This window comes from Dromiciops gliroides, chromosome 1 (genome assembly GCF_019393635.1).
Source record: "Dromiciops gliroides isolate mDroGli1 chromosome 1, mDroGli1.pri, whole genome shotgun sequence".
Lineage (NCBI taxonomy): Eukaryota > Metazoa > Chordata > Mammalia > Microbiotheria > Microbiotheriidae > Dromiciops > Dromiciops gliroides.
In genome coordinates, this window is record NC_057861.1 from 110,539,929 (window position 1) to 110,555,252 (window position 15,324).

The 15,324-nt window shown below is 36.3% G+C and overlaps 1 protein-coding gene across 2 annotated transcripts in view; it reads left to right on the forward strand.

Moving 5' to 3' along the window:
* Positions 1 to 9,140, forward strand: part of ATAD2 (ATPase family AAA domain containing 2) — an 82,296-nt gene extending 73,156 nt beyond the window's left edge. For both annotated transcript variants that reach the window (XM_043982182.1, XM_043982191.1), the window contains 3 exons: positions 2,221 to 2,354; positions 5,336 to 5,464; positions 7,718 to 9,140. In XM_043982182.1, the coding sequence (XP_043838117.1) occupies positions 2,221 to 2,354; positions 5,336 to 5,464; positions 7,718 to 7,762 (308 nt within the window). In that variant the 3' untranslated portion in view covers positions 7,763 to 9,140. The remainder of the gene's footprint in view (positions 1 to 2,220; positions 2,355 to 5,335; positions 5,465 to 7,717) is intronic.
* The last annotated feature ends 6,184 nt before the right edge of the window (positions 9,141 to 15,324 follow it).

Genomic DNA, 15,324 nt, shown 5'->3' on the forward strand with positions numbered 1-15,324 from the left:
TTTAATTTGCATTTCTCTAATCAATAGTGACTTAGAGCATTTTTTAAAATATGACTATAGATAGCTTGGATTTCCTCTGAAAACTGCTTGCACCTGTCCTTTGACCATTTATCAATTGGAGAATGATTCATAATCTTATAAATATGCCTCAGTTCTCTGTGTAGTTGAGGCGAAACCTTTATCAGATAAATTTGCTGTAAAGGTTTTTTCCCAATCTGCTTTCCTTCTAATCTTAGCTGCATTGGTTTTGTTTGTGCAAAACATTTTAAATTTAAGGTAATTAGAATTACCCATTTTACATTTTATAATGTTAGTCATAAATTCTTTTATCCATAGATTTGATAGTTAAATTATTCTATGTTCTCCTAATTTGCTTGTATTACTCTATGTGTAAATCATGTACCCATTTTGACCTTATCTTAGTAATAGTGTGAGATGTTGATCTATACTTGGTTTTTGCCAAAGTGCTTTTCATTTTTCCCAGCAATTTTTGTCCTCTGTGCCTCACAACAGATTGTAATGGTGGCAATGTTCAATAGAAAAAAATGTGTGGTTGTGGTTGATCTGTATCAAATCTAGAGGCTCTGTCCTTCCTTCTTTGCTTGACATGATCGGTTTCTATTCCAATACCATGTTATCTTATCTCTGGTTTCACATTTATCAGTCTGGGTGTTGGTGTCCCTGGGCAACTTGTTGACATTTCCCTTCCTCATATGGAATACTGTCCAAGGAGGTACAGTCCTTGCTTAGAGAAAGTGGTTACACTGATCTGAGAATTCCTGTCCATATGAAGCTCGTTGTCAGGTCCATATCTCTTACTGCAGACCTTTGCCATAGGAATGTTGTTTACAAGTGTTTTCCTTCTGTGGCAAAGCCCCTTCATATAGTCCTCCTTCAATGACTTGTTCAGAGGCTAAAGAAACTACCCTATGGAATTGTTAGGAGTGTAAATCCATTCCTTACTGTCTCTTACCTTCCCTAACTCAGACATACTTCAGTACTTTGTATTCCTGCCTACATAAGATATTCACTTGATATAAGTAGTCAGGGAATTAAATACCACTTCACTTTTCCTGATAAAGATAAAATTCCCCTTAAATCTTTAGATGCTTAGGTCCTTTTTATTCTTTGGTGATGAAAATGTTCTTTTTTTTAATAGCAAAGAGAAGTCTTTTTTTATTTATAAACAAGAAAGACTAATTATTCTTTCTTCTGTACTCATTTACTCTCCTTTACCTCATGTATTCAGTGGCCAAATATTTCCATTTCTACCTTTCACAGTCTCTTTCACAAACTCCTCTTCACTCACAGTTACCACTTTATCACACTTCACCTAGATTATCACAACAGCCTCCTAATTGGTCACCTTGCCATATTTTGCAACATGCTAGTCCTTTCTATACAGTGCTGCCACAGTAATTTGCCTTAAACACAGGTCTGACTGTGACACTTGCTATCCAGCTCTAATAGCTTCCACTTATTGCAAGAATAAAATATTTAAATTTTCTTGGTTCTTAAACCCTACACAGCCTGGCTCCACCTGTTTTTCCCCAGCCTCATTGGATGTTACTCCCCCTCCTGTGCTCTGCAATTCAACCAGACTGGCTTTCATTCTGTTGCTTACACTTGTGGCACTCCATCTTTCTTCTTTATGCCTTTAAATTGGCCATCCCCCAAGCTTGGAATGTTCTCTTCTTTACCTTCACTTCATAGAGTCCTTTTCCTTCATGATTCCTTTCCTCCATGAAGCCTTTCCTGATCCCACCAACTACTAGTGCCCTCCTTAATTATTCTGTATAAACTTGCATTTATTCACTTTCTATTTATGCTGTATATATTTCTATTTGTACTTACCTTCCTGATTAGAATAAGCTCCCTGAGAGTAGGGATTGTTTTATTATGTGTGTATTTTTCTCACTAGCACAATACTAGTTACATAGGTGCTTAGTAAATATGTACTGATTTATTTATTGCTTTTCAAGTTAAATAATCTTTTCATCTCTGGTTTTTTTCTTAAATTTTTGTAGGCATTCATTCCTCAAATGCCAATCACTGTACCATGGCAAAAGCAGTGTTTTATTTGAACTTGGTATTTTCCTGTTACTTAGCATAATACTCTGCACATAGTTGCTTAATGAATGTATATTTGAATTTGAACTTAGGTGTTTAATTTCCACATATTTATGCATTAAATGACAGCTATCTAATTGATCTTTCTAGAAGCCTGTGTTCTTAGGATGACTCGGGCCAGACGTTCCCAGGTCGAACAGCAGCAGCTTATCAGTGTTGAGAAGGCTTTGGAAATTCTTTCTGAACCCACACCCCCACTTATTGTGGACCATGAACAGCTAAAAGTATGTAAATAAACATTTTTAAATGCTGATGTACAAATAATTTTTAAAATGTTAGCACATTTCTTTGAGATACCATTTCATAAATGTGTGATATAAATTTCATTCCCTTTTAACATTCTATAGGATCTATCATTTATCCTTCCTTTAGCTTTTCCGTTCTTTATCTTCCTGTTGGTGTATTCTGCTGGTCATTCAAATTTACATAGGGTTCATCTCTCCTTTTTTTTCCCTGTCCTGTCAGGCTCTTATTCTGTTTCTTTCCATTGATGCCAAACTTAGCAAATGTATGTTCTATACCCACCCATTTCCTTGCTACCTGTTCCATCCTTAACTTCCTCCAACCCTCTGGTTCGGTTTTTACTTTTCCTACTCCAGTGAAACTTTATTAAGGGCCTCCTGTTTCAAAACCCAGTAGTTTTCCTTGGCCCTTATTGGTTTTGGCTTAATGTAACATTTGACACACTGTTGACAAAATAGATGACATCCAAATCTATCTCCCTGACCTTTCACCTAAACTCTAATACTATATCTCTGATTTCTTCAAGTTATTCCTATTTTAGTAGTATCCCGTCACGGTGGCATAGCGGATAGAGTGCTTGTCCTGCTATCAGGAAGACTCATCTTCCTGGATTCAAATCTGGCCTCAGACACTTTCTAGCAGTTTGACCCTGAGTAAGCCACTTATCCCTGTTTGCCTCGATTTCCTTATCTGTAAAACGAACTGGAGAAGAAAATGGCAAACTACTCAAATCTTTGCCAAGAAAACTGCAAAGAAAGTCATGAAGAGTAAGACATGACTGAACCACAACATCTCACTTGGATATTTAAAGCTGAATAAAAAACACTGTGGTGCAGTGGAAAGAATGCTAGATCTAAAGTAAGAGCACTTAGGTTTGAATCCTGCCTCTGCCACTTCTTACTCTTAGAATAAGCTTGTCACTTAACCTCTCTGGGCCTGTTTGTTCACCTGTGAAATGATGGTCGTGGTAGACTAGGTGACCTGAGATTGCTTCCAGCTCTAAATCATTCATTCTGTGTCCTAAAGCCAGCTTCCCCTCTTAATTTCTCTATTTAAATGATACTTTTCTCTCTCACCCAAGGCTTAAGATTTAGGAGACATTTTAACTCTAGTCTTCATAGTGAGATCTACCTCTACTTTGCATCTCACCACATTTTTATTAATATCATAGCTTTCCAAAAGTTTTTTCTAACTACAGTGTACTTCTCTATTGCCGTCAATATTAATCTTCTAATCTTATTTTATGTCACTCCTTTTAATGTTCCTCCATAATCTATAAGTGCTCCCTTAAAAAGAACCCTCCAGGGGCAGCTAGATGGTGCAGTGGATAGAGCACCGGCCCTGGAGTCAGGAGGTCCTGAGTTCAAATCCCGCCTCAGACACTTAACACTTAGTAGCTGTGTGACCCTGGGCAAGTCACTTAACCCCAATTGCCTCACACACACAAAAATTTAAAAAAAAAAAAAAAAAGAACCCTCCAGTGCAGCTAGATTTTATTTGTCGACCATTGCCGCACAGCAGATTCCTTGCATTGCCGGTGCTGTTTTTTCGTTTTCCTCTCCTAAAATAGTTTTTGGTTTGGGTTTTTTGTAGGGCTGTTTTTTCAGGGGTTTTTGTTTGTTTGTTTGTTTGTTTGTCTTTCTAATATCTACTCGTTCTTAAAGTCCTACCTCTTCATTAGGTCATGGGTCACAGAGTTGTGAATGAGAGTCAGAGGACTTGGGCTTGCTTCCCAGTTGTGTAGCTTCACTCCTTCTGTAACTTGGCCAAGTCAGTTGATCTTGTCAAACCATTCATGCATTTCTGGAGGTTAACACTAGGATGCTCTGGAAGGTCTCTAAACAACAACAGTAATAATAGCTGACAGTAGCACCTTAAGGTTTGTAAGATGCTTTAAATGTGTTATCTCATTTAAGCCACACAGAATCTTTATGGGGTAAGTACTACAAATACTATTATCCCTATTTATGAAGAAAATGAGGCTTAGAAATAAGAAGTAATATTTGTAAAGTGCTTAGCACAGTACCTTGTGCATAGTAAATAGGTGCTTAATAAATACTTATTCCTTTCCTGTCCCTGCCAAATGACCCAATACGATAAATACTATACAATTAACTAAGTTGACCCAAATCTCCAATAAAAGGCAGGGCAAGATAGTCAGAATTCATAATGGAATAATTTCGTCCATAATGACTTAACCAGAAAAGTGAAAGAATTAGAAGTATAGATAGTACTTAGGACAGAGCTCTACTTTTTTTTTGGGGGGGGGGGTTCAGCGAGGGTTAAATGACTTGCCCAGGGTCACACAGGTAGTAAGTGTCACATGTCTGAGCCTGAATTTGAACTCGGGTCCTCCTGAATCCAGGGCAGTGGCTTTATTCCACTGTGCCATCTAGCTGCCCCCAAAAGCTCTAGTATTAAAGTCTACTATTTAGAAAATACAATGGAAAATGTAAAACAGGTTCTTGGTGGCAAATTTAGGACCCTCAAAAAACATAGGTAGAAAGAAAATTTACAGTATAGGGAGAAAAGACAGTATCATTGGGCATATGAGTTCTATACAAGCCAGTGACTAATGTTAAAAGGTGGAATGTCAAGGTTTATTAGTCTTCCAGAGAAACAGTGAAAGAGGCTCAAAAGTACAGAGAAAATAAAGACTACTTCTAATTTATAAGAAATCATAAGAGTTGGAATATGATATCCCCAAAGGTCAAAGATATCAATTTGTACCACAAAAGTTATTTTCCTGTGAATATCTGGAAATATTACGTTTAAAAAGAGGTAAACCATACATTTACATTAGGTGTAAACTTCTAAAAGGCATGGGCTGTTTGGGTGTTGTATTCCTAGCACTGTGTCTTAAAGGCATAGTAGGCACTTAATAAATATTCACTTTTTTAATTGAATGAAAATTCCTTCTTCATACACACACATAAATATTTAACACATCTTTTCTTTTTAGAATCTTTTAAAGATTACTGTTAAGAAAACTCAAGAGTACAATATATTTCAGTTGGAAAAATTATATGCAATAATCAGCCAATGTATTTATCAACATCGCAAAGACTATGACAAGACACAACTAATTGAGGTGAGTTGTTATATGCATTTTGTAATTGATATTTTGAACCATAGTGATCTACCATCATAATCTTAGTTGGAAAGAACCTCAAAGTTGATCCATCCAACCACAGCCACAACCTCCTTTGCATTTCTTTACTATCCTTGGATTTAAATTGCTTTTCCTTTTTTTAAAAAAAATATTGTCAGTGCACATGTTATCTCCTTTGTGTATTTTTTATATTTATTTGTATTGCTATCTGTCATTTTTATTTTGTAATGCTATTCCATTATTAATATAACAAAGTTAGTCTGTTATATTTCCTTGGTTGTCCATTCCACTTTTGGAGAAGTTTTACAGTTACAAAATCTTTTTTCTTTTTTTTCTGCTGGGCAACGAGGATTAAGTGACTTGCCCAGAGTCACACAGCTAGTAAGTGGAAAGTGTCTGAGGTCACATTTGAACTCAGGTCCTCCTGAATCCAGGATCAGTGCACCACCTAGCTGCCCCCTCTTTTTCTTTTATTAAACCAGAATCTGTTTCCCTGTTTAAAGAATATATCTTCAAAGGCAAAACATGGTAAGAGAACTGAACTTTGAAATCACAGAGCCTGAGTTCAGCCTTAGCTTTTTCCCCAGCTACCTTTGTGACCCTGGGCAAATCACTGAACCTCTCTGCACTTCAGCTTCCTCCACTGTTGGTCATAGTTCAATTATAGCATTCCACTTCCCAAACCGTGTTGTACTTGATGACTGCTCTCATGTCTATAATTCTTCTCTGCCACTCAGCTCTGTGGCCCTAGGCAAGACTTAACTGTCTCAACCTGTTACCTCATATATTACCTGTGTTTTATTGTATCATTTTGTTAAATGTTTCCCAGTTACATTTTAATTTGGTTTGGGCTGCACTCCCCATCTTGTGGGCCTCTTAGGCCACATGTTTGACACCTCTCATCTAGATCATACTGTAACCTAGAATAAAAAAATACTATCAAAAATACTTTCAGATAATTCTAAAATACTGGCAGTTTTTAAGGTGCAACCAAAAAATTCAGTTTAGAATTGGCATTTATTTGACCTGAACTGGACTGCAGCTTTTCTTGACACTTCAAAGAACTTGCTGGCAAAGCAAATTAATAGGAAAAACATATTTTTACCTTGTTAAGAAAGAAAGTTTTATTTTAAAGGACTTTAGCATGATTGTTGACATGCAAATAAAGTTCCCTATTTTAAGTAAGCATTACCATCATTACAGCAAGCCTGGGAATAACTTCTAGGAAATATTTTAATAATTTGAGTTATTGCAAATATTTGAAAAATACTGATTTCATTTCTACTCCTTCATTCCTCAAGGTCTATAATGTAGACTAGCTTTTCCCTGGTTATTTTAAGTTGTTTATTTAGAAGTTTTACTGTAACTTCTTGAGTAGTACTTAAAACATGCTTTTTTATATTTGTTTGATAACTTAAATAATTATCATACTTGGAGAATGGGATGTTCAATTTAACTAAAATGATTTATCCTTTTTAGCTCTATTTCCTCCTCTCTAAAATGGGAGTGGTAATAGCACCCACCTTAGAGTTGTTATGAAGATCAAATAAGACAGCATATGTAATAAAAGTTGGAAATCTTTCTGTATTTAAATGTGAATAGGATGATTATCCTGAATTATAGTCTCAGACTTGAAAGGGACTTCAGACACATTTTAGTCCATTCTCAGAATCACTAGGATTCTCTTCTACAACAATAGTACTCACCTTTGCTTTTGAAGAACCTAGTAAGGGAAACAAACCCCACCTACTTCCTACACATAGAACTCTTTCAAGGTTAAATTTCTCAATTTTGTATTCATAGAAATACTACATTTTATCTATCGACCACTGGTCTTCCATCTAAAAAAAACAAACCACAATATCAATTTTGTAATGAACATTTTTTCAATGTGAGGTGGCAGTGAGCACTTTAAAAGGTTTCAGGGTGGGCTCTTCTATGTTAGAGTGGATACAGTCATAATGATACTCTAGTTAAAATTAAGTCATTGGTGTGGTTTGTTTTTGTTATTTCCTAACAATTGTTGGCTTGAAAAATTTGGTCACTAATAAATGCAAAGTATTATTTACCATAAATAGCCAAATTTTGGCACAAGGTTCCTTAAAATTTTTTGACTCTGGTATCAGATAATCAATCTTAGACTCATTCTAAGGGCAGTTTGATAATAAAGTGATGGCGTTAAAACTTAATGGTTTGTTTCTCTCTCTCTCTCTCTCTCTCTCAACCTTCTAGAAAATGGAGCAAGAAATCAAAAACTTTAGTTGTTCCAAATCATGAAGTTGTGAAATTCAGCTTTTTTCAATTTGACATCGTTTCATTCACTTTTGTTATCTTTGCACAGCTTGTGCAAGATTGAATTTCCACATATTTAAGATATATTGTTATTAAAATACTGATAAATAAAGTATTTAAATTGTTTTTAATTTTGTATGTGTGAGGTGGGTGTTTAAAAGTTGATTTTGATAAATATTAAACAGTTTGAGTCACAACAAGATTGTTTAATATTTAATGCTGCAACGTTTAAACTCAAAGTACTCTGCAGGTCTATTAAAGTTGTTTTGATAAGTTTATTTCTTTGTCAGAGGCCATCGTTCATTGGATTTATGACCCTTTTGCATAAGAATAATTAAAGGTGGAGATCCATTAATAACAAATCTGTTATCGACATTTAAATTTCCCGAGACTTAGATTTGGCACTGTTAATTTTGTCATTTCTTTTTCTTAATGGTGTAAATTAAATAGAAATATTATGTTGCATTGTGGCCTATTGTTGACCTCTGTTCCTTCACCTTTTTTTGTCCCTCTGTCATCTGCATTCTGTAACTTTCCTTACCTCATTACCCAAGAACCAATGTTCAAGCTTAAGATTTGTGGTAAAGCTCTGAATATGAGAGGTAAAAAGCTTTACAACAGTTTTAAACTTGAACACTAAATTAAGATATTTGTAAAATATGCATTTTCATAATTCTAATTTAGGTTTTATAAATATCCATGTTTACATTTCCTTATGTATTTACCTTTATCATATTTTGTGTTGACTACATTTTTGATGTTTTTTAAAAACATGATTTAGATTTGAAATCTAAGCTTGTGGCCTTCAAATTTTTTGTTTAGACATCATCATAAAGATACTTTGTTGTATACAGTTGTATAAATGTTACACATTTTGATATTTTGTATTAATGATACCAAAAATAAATTTCCTGGCATCTATAAATGGTTAAAATATTTACTACAGTGCATATTCACTTTTTGAAAATGTTAATCCCCAAAGTTGCTTCTATAAGAAGCTAAAAAATTTTCAGATTAGTGTGGGTGTTTTTGTGGGGATAGGGAAAGTAAGTTTTAGTAAAGCTATTCTATATAAGGAGAGAATTATTTGGACTTTTAGTCACTCTTTATGTAATGGTCAATGTTATACTGCCTTTCATTCAGATATCATATTTGAACCACCTGGTGACTGAAAGTCTTTTAGAAACCAGTTTATCACCTTTAAATTAGTTGTTACTGCCTTAAGTATTTATATAACCAGCTTTAAGCAGTACTATACACCTGAAAAGGTTTTCCAAAAAAAAATGTACCTGGATATAAATATTTTGCTTGTACTGAAATTTTATATATAAATTATTACTTTTCCAGGTACATATTTTGTAACTTTAGCACTTCATTTTTATGTATAGTTTGCATAATAAATTTTGCAAGTTGAAAATCAGTATGAATTTTGCTTTTATGTCTAGTTATTTATTTGTTTATTTATTTATTTACTTACTTATTTATTTATTGTGAGGCATTTGGGGTTAAGTGACCTGCCCAGGGTCCCACAGCTAATAAGTGTCAAGTGTCAGAAGTCGGATTTGAACCCAGGTCCTCCTGAATCCAGGACTGGTGCTTTATCCACTGTGCCACCTAGCTGCCTCTAGTATTTTAAGCATAATATTAAACGTGATTGGGGACAGTGGGGCAATTAAAAAAAAGATGAATCAAGTGAGAGTTTAAAAGTGAGGTTGTCTTCTCACTATTCTTTTTAAAATTCATTATTGAAATGTCAAAAAGAAACCAAAGTATTGGAAGTCCTCAAATGAAGGGGAAAAGCTTTCCAAAAAATGCAAAAATTATTATGGATTGAAACAAAAATGAATAAAAGTATTCTAAAACAATATGAACAGTAAAACCGCAAACAGAATTTTCTCAAGACATAATAAAATGGGTGACACTAATCAAAGAAATGAAATAAGCAAAACTATCGCTTCTGATTGTGGTGCCAGGCACTGGGGACATAGACCAAAGTGAAATAGCCCCTGCTTTCAGGTAGCTTACATCTTGCTGACGGTGGTGCGGGGGGAGGCACATGTAAACACAGAAGTAAATGCCAAGTATATTCAGGGTAATTGTGGGAGGACATATGCCAACAATTCAGGAGGTCGGGAAAGGTTTAGGTAATCCTGAAGGAAACCTAAGGATTCTGAGGGCAGATGAGAAAGCAGGGCATTCCAGGCCTAGGTAATTACCTCTACATGGGGAATAAGTAGAATTTTGTGATGAGAGAGAGAGGGAGGAAGCCAGCCTGTGACTGGAAGTGAGTGCACATAGGTGAAATTTTAAAAGTAGATACAAAGTAGATTTCATTGATTTTTAAATGTCAGCATAAGTTAGATTTTTGTATCCTTGAAGTCATATTACCCTGTCAACTGGATCCACTACACAATCATGTCTTAATTTCAAGTGCCTCTAAACTACACAGCACTCTCTTTTCCTTCCCTGATTGATTTTCTATCCAGGTTTTTCATTTTTATCATGTTGTATAAATTGTTTTGTTCTGATTACTTGGAATAAATTCCTGTGAATCTTTGGGCAGCTAGATGGGACCATAGACTGGGAGTCATTGAAGACCTTAGGCCAAATATGGCCTCAGGCACTTAACTAGCTGCAGGACCTAGGGCAAGTCACTTGAACCTCTGGCTAAATTCCCTAATCTGTAAAAGAGATAATTGTGGTACCTAACACTTGGGGATGTTAGGAGAATAAAATGAGATATGTGTAAAGCACTTCACAAACTTTATAGTGCTATTAGATAAATACTGGGTATTAAGTCTTCCAAGGTTTCTCTGAAGATATTTCATTATTTCTTGTAGCACAGTATTCCATTATGCTATCCCTTATTCCATAGTTTAGCATTTCTCCAATTTACGGGCATTAAGCTTTTGTTTTCAATTTTGTGCTATAACAAAAAGCTGCTAAAATTACTTTTTGCATGAATCCTTTTCCTCTTGGATATCTGGGATGTAAGCCTATTGGTGCTAGTGACTTTTTGGATATGGTTCCAGATTGCTTTCCAGAAGATTTGGACCAATTCACAGCTACACCAAAAGAACCTTGGTGTCCCTGTTTTCCCATAGCCCCTCCAAAATTTATTTTCCTTGTTTTTCATCTTTGCCAATCTGATTTAATTTCTTATAATACTCCCCCACAGCACCTGTTCCAAACCTTCTGGGATCATAGATTTAGTGCTAGAAGGGACCATGGCCATGAAGTACAACTCCCACATTTTGCAAATAAAGAAATTGATTGAGAGAGGCTGCGTAATTTACCCAGGATAATAGCTAGTAAGTGATTAAAGTGAAACTGTAACCCAACTGTCCAAGACCCACCTCCATGAGGACCCAGTATCAGATTTGATGACAAGAGATGTAGAAAAAGCCAGCTCTGTGACACTCTTGCAAAAAGAAAAAAAACTTATGGAAGTAGAGAAATAAGCACCTGCATCTTAAAAAAACAAAACAAAACAAAACAAAAAAACAACCAAAAACCCGGAGTGACTAAGATGGTAATCCCTCTTAAATTCACTGAAGAAATGGACTGTTAGAAAAACTTGAAGCCTATAAGCCTCAAAGAGGGACTACATCAAGATAACTATGAGTTTAAAAAAACAAACAAAACAGACATAATGAAGAATACCATGAGTGAAGAAAAACCCATGAGATAAAACCTGACAGTAATTCAACAACAAATAGCAGAACAGGGGGAAAATGCCTTGGCCACAGATACTATAAGAATGGATGAGAGCAGCTAGGTAGTGCAGTGGATAGAGCACCGGCTCTGGATTCAGGAGGACCTGAGTTCAAATGTGACCTCAGACACTTGACACATACTAGCTGTGCGACCCTGGGCAAGTCACTTAACCCCAATTGCCTCACCAAAAAAAAAGAATGGATGGAAGAAATTTTAAAATTAGTTGGAATTTAAATAAAAGCTATTTAGGACAAAATTTGAAAGAAACAAGGTGAAAAACTTTACCTAACCTGAACTCCCTAAAAAGTAGACTAGAGCAATGAGGACTCAATGACTTCATATGACTTCAAGAAATACTTAAATTAACTTAATTGAAAACAATTTTTTAAAAGAGTGTGAAGTATCTTATAAAAAACACCTGACTTGGAAAACAGATTCGGAAGAGGTAACTTAAGCATGAGACTCCCTAAATATCACAACCAAAAGGGAAAAAAAACTGGATACTTTACTTAAAATCATAAAACTGCCCAGATCTATTAGAAAAAGAGGGCAGAATGAAGACAAGGAACCCATAGATCACCTCTTGAAAGACATTCCGAACTGAAAACACCAAGGATTATGATAACCAAAATCCAGAGCTTCCAAGTTAAAGAGAAAATACATGCAAATAGATGCAAGCATCTAGAAAGTTTTAAGTACCAAGAAACCACAGTATCACACAAAATTATGCCACAATTATTATAAAGAACAGAGGGGAGGAGGCAGAAAGGGGTGGGGCAGAGCTTGGGAAAGAATATTCCAAAAGGCAAAAATGGAGTTGAGGTTTTTCCTAAAGAAGGAAACTTGGATATTCTGAGGACAAAGAATGTACTGTTCCAAAGAGGTGCAGCTACCTTATACGTATCCTATATATACCTATATATACATGTGTTGTCTCCCCAGTTAGAATATGAGCTCCTTGTGGACAGGAACTGGTTTTGCTTTTTCTTTCTTTTTTTTTTCTTAGTTCTTAGCAAAGTGGCTGGTGCTTATTGCAAATGCTTGACAAATATTTATTGATTGGTCAAAGAATCCTATGGTTAAGATAAACTATCAGGTGAGAGATCTATCCAATAACGGGTGGAGAAAGAATTGAGCAGTAGTAGTATTGCTTGCTCAAAGATAAAAAGAAAGTTATTTGTTGAACTGATTAAAACAACAATAAAGAGGTCAGTTGTCTTCTTGGGGCATGTGTCCAAGATATAACAGAGAACCTCACTCCCACTTCTGGTGATTCACTTGTGCACAAATGATACTGCCAGATGGAACACAGAAAATGTTGCCAATAATTATGAAATCTTGGGTAAGAAAATAAAAGACCATGGGATGCTGGTTGTGTTTTCCTCATTGTTGCCCATTGAAAGCAAGGGATGCACAAAACGAAAGGTAATATGGGAAGTAAATAGCTGCCTCAGGGGTATATGAGAATGGGATTTGGATTTTGGACCATGGCTTAATATATGTGTATAATATGCCTTTGAACAGAAAGAATTGGGGGACGGAGTCAACTTTGACACCAGGCTTACTTAAGCCTTCCTTTAAAAAATAATTGGAGGGGGCAGCTTGGTGGCGCAGTGAATAAAGCACCAGCCCTGGATTCAGGAGTACCTGGGTTCAAATCCGGCCTCAGACAGTTGACACTTACTAGCTGTGTGACCCTGGGCAAGTCACTTAACCCCCATTGTCCCACCAAAAATTTAAATAAATAAATAAATAATTGGAGGAGATTCCAAATAATTTCCTACCAAGAAACAGTAGGAAGAGAATGCAGTGCCCTTCTCTCTACCTAGTCTTATTTCTTAGCTTACTGTCTGCTTCCATGTTTAACTGTCTTCCACAACCTTTTTTTTTTTTCTTTCAAAGAAAGGGCAGGGCATGCCCATGAATCAAGATTGGTCTCTCCTCCAAGTCTTTCTTCCCCAAAGGAAGGAGATAACTAGATGACAGATTCCTGGTCAGAAATGGAGTGCACTGGGGCAGCTAGGTGGCACAGTGAATAAAGCACTGGCCCTGTATTCAGGAGGACTAGAGTTCAAATCCAGCCTCAGACACTTGGCACTTACTAGCTGTGTGACCCTGGGCAAGTCACTTAACCCTTATTGCCCCACAAAAACAAACAAAAAAACAAAACAAAAAGAAATGGAGTGCACCAAAGAAAAGCTAGCAAGAATGTATTTGCTGAATATCTTGCAAATTTATCAAAATGGCTTTAAAAAGAATAGGGACGGGGGCAGCTAGGTGATGCAGTACATAAAGCACTCGCCCTGGATTTAGGAGGACCTGGGTTCAAATCTTACCTCAGACACTTGACACTTAACTAGCTATGTGACCCTGGGCAAGTCACTTAACCCTCATTGCCCGGGGGGGGGGGGGGGCGGAAAAAAGGATAAGGATGGGAGATATTACCTCTCTATGTTCCTCAAGCTAGCTACATAGTAACTACAATGAAGGAAGAGGAATAGTAATTGCACCCACAAGTTCAGAGAAAACAAGATACATGAAACAAACCAATAGTAAAACCCATGGCCATAAACACCTGAAGTTTAGACAAAAAGCAACAGGAATTAGCTACCAAAGCCAGGAGGCAAATTTGACCTCACATCACTAGTTCTAGATAAGAATACTTTTTTTTTTCCTTAGGCAATTGGGGTTAAGTGACTTGCCCAGGGTCACACAGCTAGTAAGTGTCAAGTGTCTGAGGCCAGATTTGAACTCAGGTTCTCCTGAATCCAGGGTCGGTGCTTTAACCACTGCGCCACCTAGCTGCCCCAAGAATACTTTATTTTTAAAAGGAGGGGAACAGGATCTCTTAAGTAGGGCAAGGGTGGTAGCACTGAATATTAAAGTATCTTGATATTGGCAAGGCCAGGAACCAGAGAGGAGAAACATGACAAGAGAGTACTTGAAAGTTAATGAAAGGAGGGGAAAAAAGTGATTGTTCTTATTGGAGCATACTGGAGACTACCTAGAAAGAAAGGGGAAATAGAATGAGTATAGGAAACAGATCAGAAGGCTGATAGAGAGGCATGGTATAGCAATGATGGGGAACTTTTAGTTGCAGAGACAACTGCTGGCGCTCCCTCTCTACCAAAAGTCAGTAGCTTCTTAACTTCCTTTAGTGATGATAATTGTCTATCAAAAAATGAGAGGAACCAAAGGGAAATTCTATTTTGGATATGTCTTACTAACAAGGAAGATCTAGTTGCTGGAGTAAAAAGGATGAGAACCCTAGGGGGAAGTGTCCTAGGATCTGTAATAGAGATGAGGAAATCAAAGCATAGCTTGATATTCACCCTAGATTTTAGGAAAGTATATTTCAAAGGGTTCAGAGGAAAGTTAAATAAGGTCCCCTTGACTAAAATGCTATAAGTCAAGTCAGCCCAGTAGAGAGAGGAGATACTCAAGAATGAAATTATCAAACACAAAGGGAAACAATACCAATGAGAGGAAAAATGGAATTTGTCTTACTGGTCCAATGTGGATTCATAGGGCACTCAATAACCACCTTGGATTTTTAAAGGAAATATACAGAAAACCAAAGACCATCTTCAACACAAGGATGAATATGAGAATTGTGTGGGCCTAGAAAAAGAGTTGTTTTTTTCAGGTATGCCCAACTCTTTGTGACCCCTTTGGGAATTTTCTTGGCAAAGATACTGGAGTAAATTTGCAACAATTTAACCAAATTTAACCAAAGTTCAGTTGTTTCCTCTGCATGTTTCTTGTTCTTTATATAGTGAAATGTTTGTGTTTGTTGATGATTTATTGTTAAGGTCACAATAAAAAATATC